This window comes from Vipera ursinii (genome assembly GCF_947247035.1).
Source record: "Vipera ursinii genome assembly, chromosome: 7".
In the NCBI taxonomy this organism is placed as follows: Eukaryota; Metazoa; Chordata; class Lepidosauria; order Squamata; family Viperidae; genus Vipera; species Vipera ursinii.
The window spans coordinates 10,239,156-10,242,081 of record NC_139521.1 but is presented as its reverse complement, the minus strand read 5'-3'; the positions used below and the strand labels follow the sequence as shown (position 1 = coordinate 10,242,081).

At 37.8% G+C, this 2,926-nt stretch overlaps 1 protein-coding gene across 1 annotated transcript in view; it reads left to right on the top strand.

Annotated features, from left to right (window-relative positions):
- Nucleotides 1–1,287: 1,287 nt before the first annotated feature.
- The window catches only part of KDR (kinase insert domain receptor), a gene marked incomplete at its 5' end in the record, with an annotated part of 58,972 nt that continues 57,333 nt past the window's right edge, over nucleotides 1,288–2,926 (top strand). Inside the window, one exon of the mRNA XM_083368019.1 lies at nucleotides 1,288–1,324. Within this exon, the coding sequence (XP_083224145.1) occupies nucleotides 1,288–1,324 (37 nt within the window). The remainder of the gene's footprint in view (nucleotides 1,325–2,926) is intronic.

The window sequence follows — 2,926 nt, the reverse complement described above, 5'->3', positions numbered from 1 at the left end:
TTAGGTTTTTTGATTAGATTTTTTTTATTAGATGCTATGAGCTAGATCAGGGGTCTTCAGACTTGGCCCTTTTACGACTTGTGAACTTCAGCTCCCAGAATTCCTCAGCCAGAGTGCCTGACTCCAGTCAAAATTGAGCGTTGAGTTCTACAGAACGCTTATAATCCATCTTTGCTCAACCTAGTGATCTGCAAACTCTTTAACATATCTGGGCAAGTCTGTTTTTGCACGTTAAAATATCTTTATAGAAACAGACTTCATTGTAAGTTTTTTTTTTAATAATTCCAGGCATTAGGGTGATGAAAAGGAAATATAATAGGAGCAACAGAACTAGGTCAAAACTTTTCTTATTGTCATTTGCAACGGCAACGGTAGCCAAGAAAGTTTCATGAACTATCGACGGACACATAACAACTCGGCAGCAGCATTGCTGACTGTCTCTGAGAGAGTAACTTGATGACAAAGTCTAAAAATACCGGTTAATAGAGTTTTCTTAAATATGAAATGTCTTCAAAATAAAGACAGTGATCGCTCTGAAAGCATTCATTTCAGAACACAATCCCAAAGATGCTTTTTCAGGAGGCAACTGGACTTTCTTGTTTTTCCTTGAAGACGTTTCGCTTCTCATCCAAGAAGCTTCTTCAGCTCTGACTGGATGACAGGGAATGGCTGAGCTGAAGAAGCTTCTTGGATGAGAAGCGAAACGACTTCAAAAAAAAACAAACAAGAAAGTCCAGTTGCTTCCTGAAAAAGCATCTTTGGGATAACTGTTACCTGGATGACTGAGATTCTCCATAAAAGGTAAAGGTAAAGGTTCCCCCGCACATGCGTGCTAGTCGTTTCCGACTCTAGGGGCCGGTGCTCATCTCCGTTTCAAAGCCGAAGAGCCAGCGCTTGTCCGAGGACGTCTCTGTGGTCATGTGGCCGGCATGACTAGATGCCAAAGGCGCCCGGAACGCCGTTACCTTCCCACCGTAGTGGTCCCTATTTTTCTACTTGCATTTTTACGTGCTTTCGAACTGCTGGGTTGGCAGAAGCTGGGACGAGTAACAGGTGCTCACTCTGCTACGTGGCACTCGGGATTCGACCCGCCAAACTGCCGACCTTCTGATCGACAAGCTCAGCGTCCTAACCCACTGAGCCACTGCGTCCCATATAAGAATCTCCATAAACATTCAGAATACAATCATTACAATGTTGTAATGGGATATAAGACGATTGTCCTTCTCAAGCCTGAAGAGAAAGACTCAGTGGTGCCTACAGTGGGTCACAAATGGTAGGTGATGGATGGAGGAATGCGATGCCAACCTCACTACTTTTGCATGTGCGTTGACATCACACAAATGAGGCCAATGGGGTGGGTCTTGCATTGTGATGCTCTCCTTTCCTTTTTACTAATCCCCACCCACCCGCTGTGGCAGATGCTGCTGGAAAGCATAATCCCTTTTCTTAAGTTAAGCAGAAAAGGCAAAATAAAGTAAAACCACACAAAACGTTATAAAAGAAGGAAAAGCATAAAGGGTATATACATGAAAAGCATAAAGGGCATATACTTACACATCTCTTATGTCTAAAGTTGCACAGTAAACATTTCAATGAGAAGCAGAATGAATGTTTTGATCCGTACAGATGCAATTGTTTCATGCTGTCTTGCAAAGTTTGTTTTTATTTTTATTGCAGAGTGGCTGCTTTCATTTCAATAGCATCATCTTATACGGACACATTATTTGGAACCCGTCCAAGCAAATTTAATTAATTTGATCAGGGAGCAAATTATGGTTTTCTTTTCAAACTAACGGGGCATTTAAGTCATGCCTGAGAAAAATGAGATCATTATTAAAATCACATTCGGCGTATTTCAGTGCGCATATCCTTTAGCTAGACCTTGAAGTTACAAGTGCAAACAAACAGGAACTCCACCCCGGCCATATGAATTGTAGAGTTGAGTTGCTAGCTCCTGACCATCTGCCCATTCTTCCTGTTATGATAACACTCCTGAATTTCAGTGTGATGTTTCATTCTTCATAATTTAACCCTTCCAATGGACGAAATGGAATTTTCCCTTGGATGTTATTATTATTCAGCACCCTCTTAAATTTACTTGGTGACATAAATTAGCTAACAGGTTATGTAGACAAATTAGTCTATATCTAATGCACAACGGCTTCCCCATGCCTTCAGATGCAATGTGATCATAATCCATTGCTGTAATAAAAAAGCAAGAGTTTTTTGTTTCTAGCTTTGTAGGACATTTCCCCAAACTTATGCATTTTATATGCAGTTTTGTAATTCTGAAAGGTAGCATTCGTTAAAAGCCTGCACCCAAGAAATAAATACACACACACACACACACACACACGTGTGTGCATTATATATATATATATATATATATATATATATATATATATATATATATATATATATATATATATATATACATGTTTGTGTATTTTATATATATATATATATATATATATATATATATATATATATATATATATATATATATATATATACATGTTTGTGTATTATACATACATACATATATATGTGTGTGTGCATGCGTGTATAAAATGTGTGTATATAATTAATTTTTAAGTAGATTAAAAATAACAAAAAGAGAAAGAGATAAAAGAAAAAGAAAAAACAAGCGTGCAGAAATAAAAGATTAAAAAAACAGAAAAAAGAAGCTTCCAATTTCCTTTGCACCAAGTGCAAGCATGTTTGTAAAGTTATCTCTTACTCTATGATTACAAAAAGGCTTCCTTTTTTCCCCCTATCATCCATTTTTCTTTGAATCGCGAGAACCGCAAACCATGAGTGCATTGTTTTCTGTTTTGTGCAAAAGTTTCTAGGAGATTTCTAGTCAGCCATACAGGTACATACAGGTCTTTTCTTTAAGCAAAGAAGTTAATTTAGCCAGCAC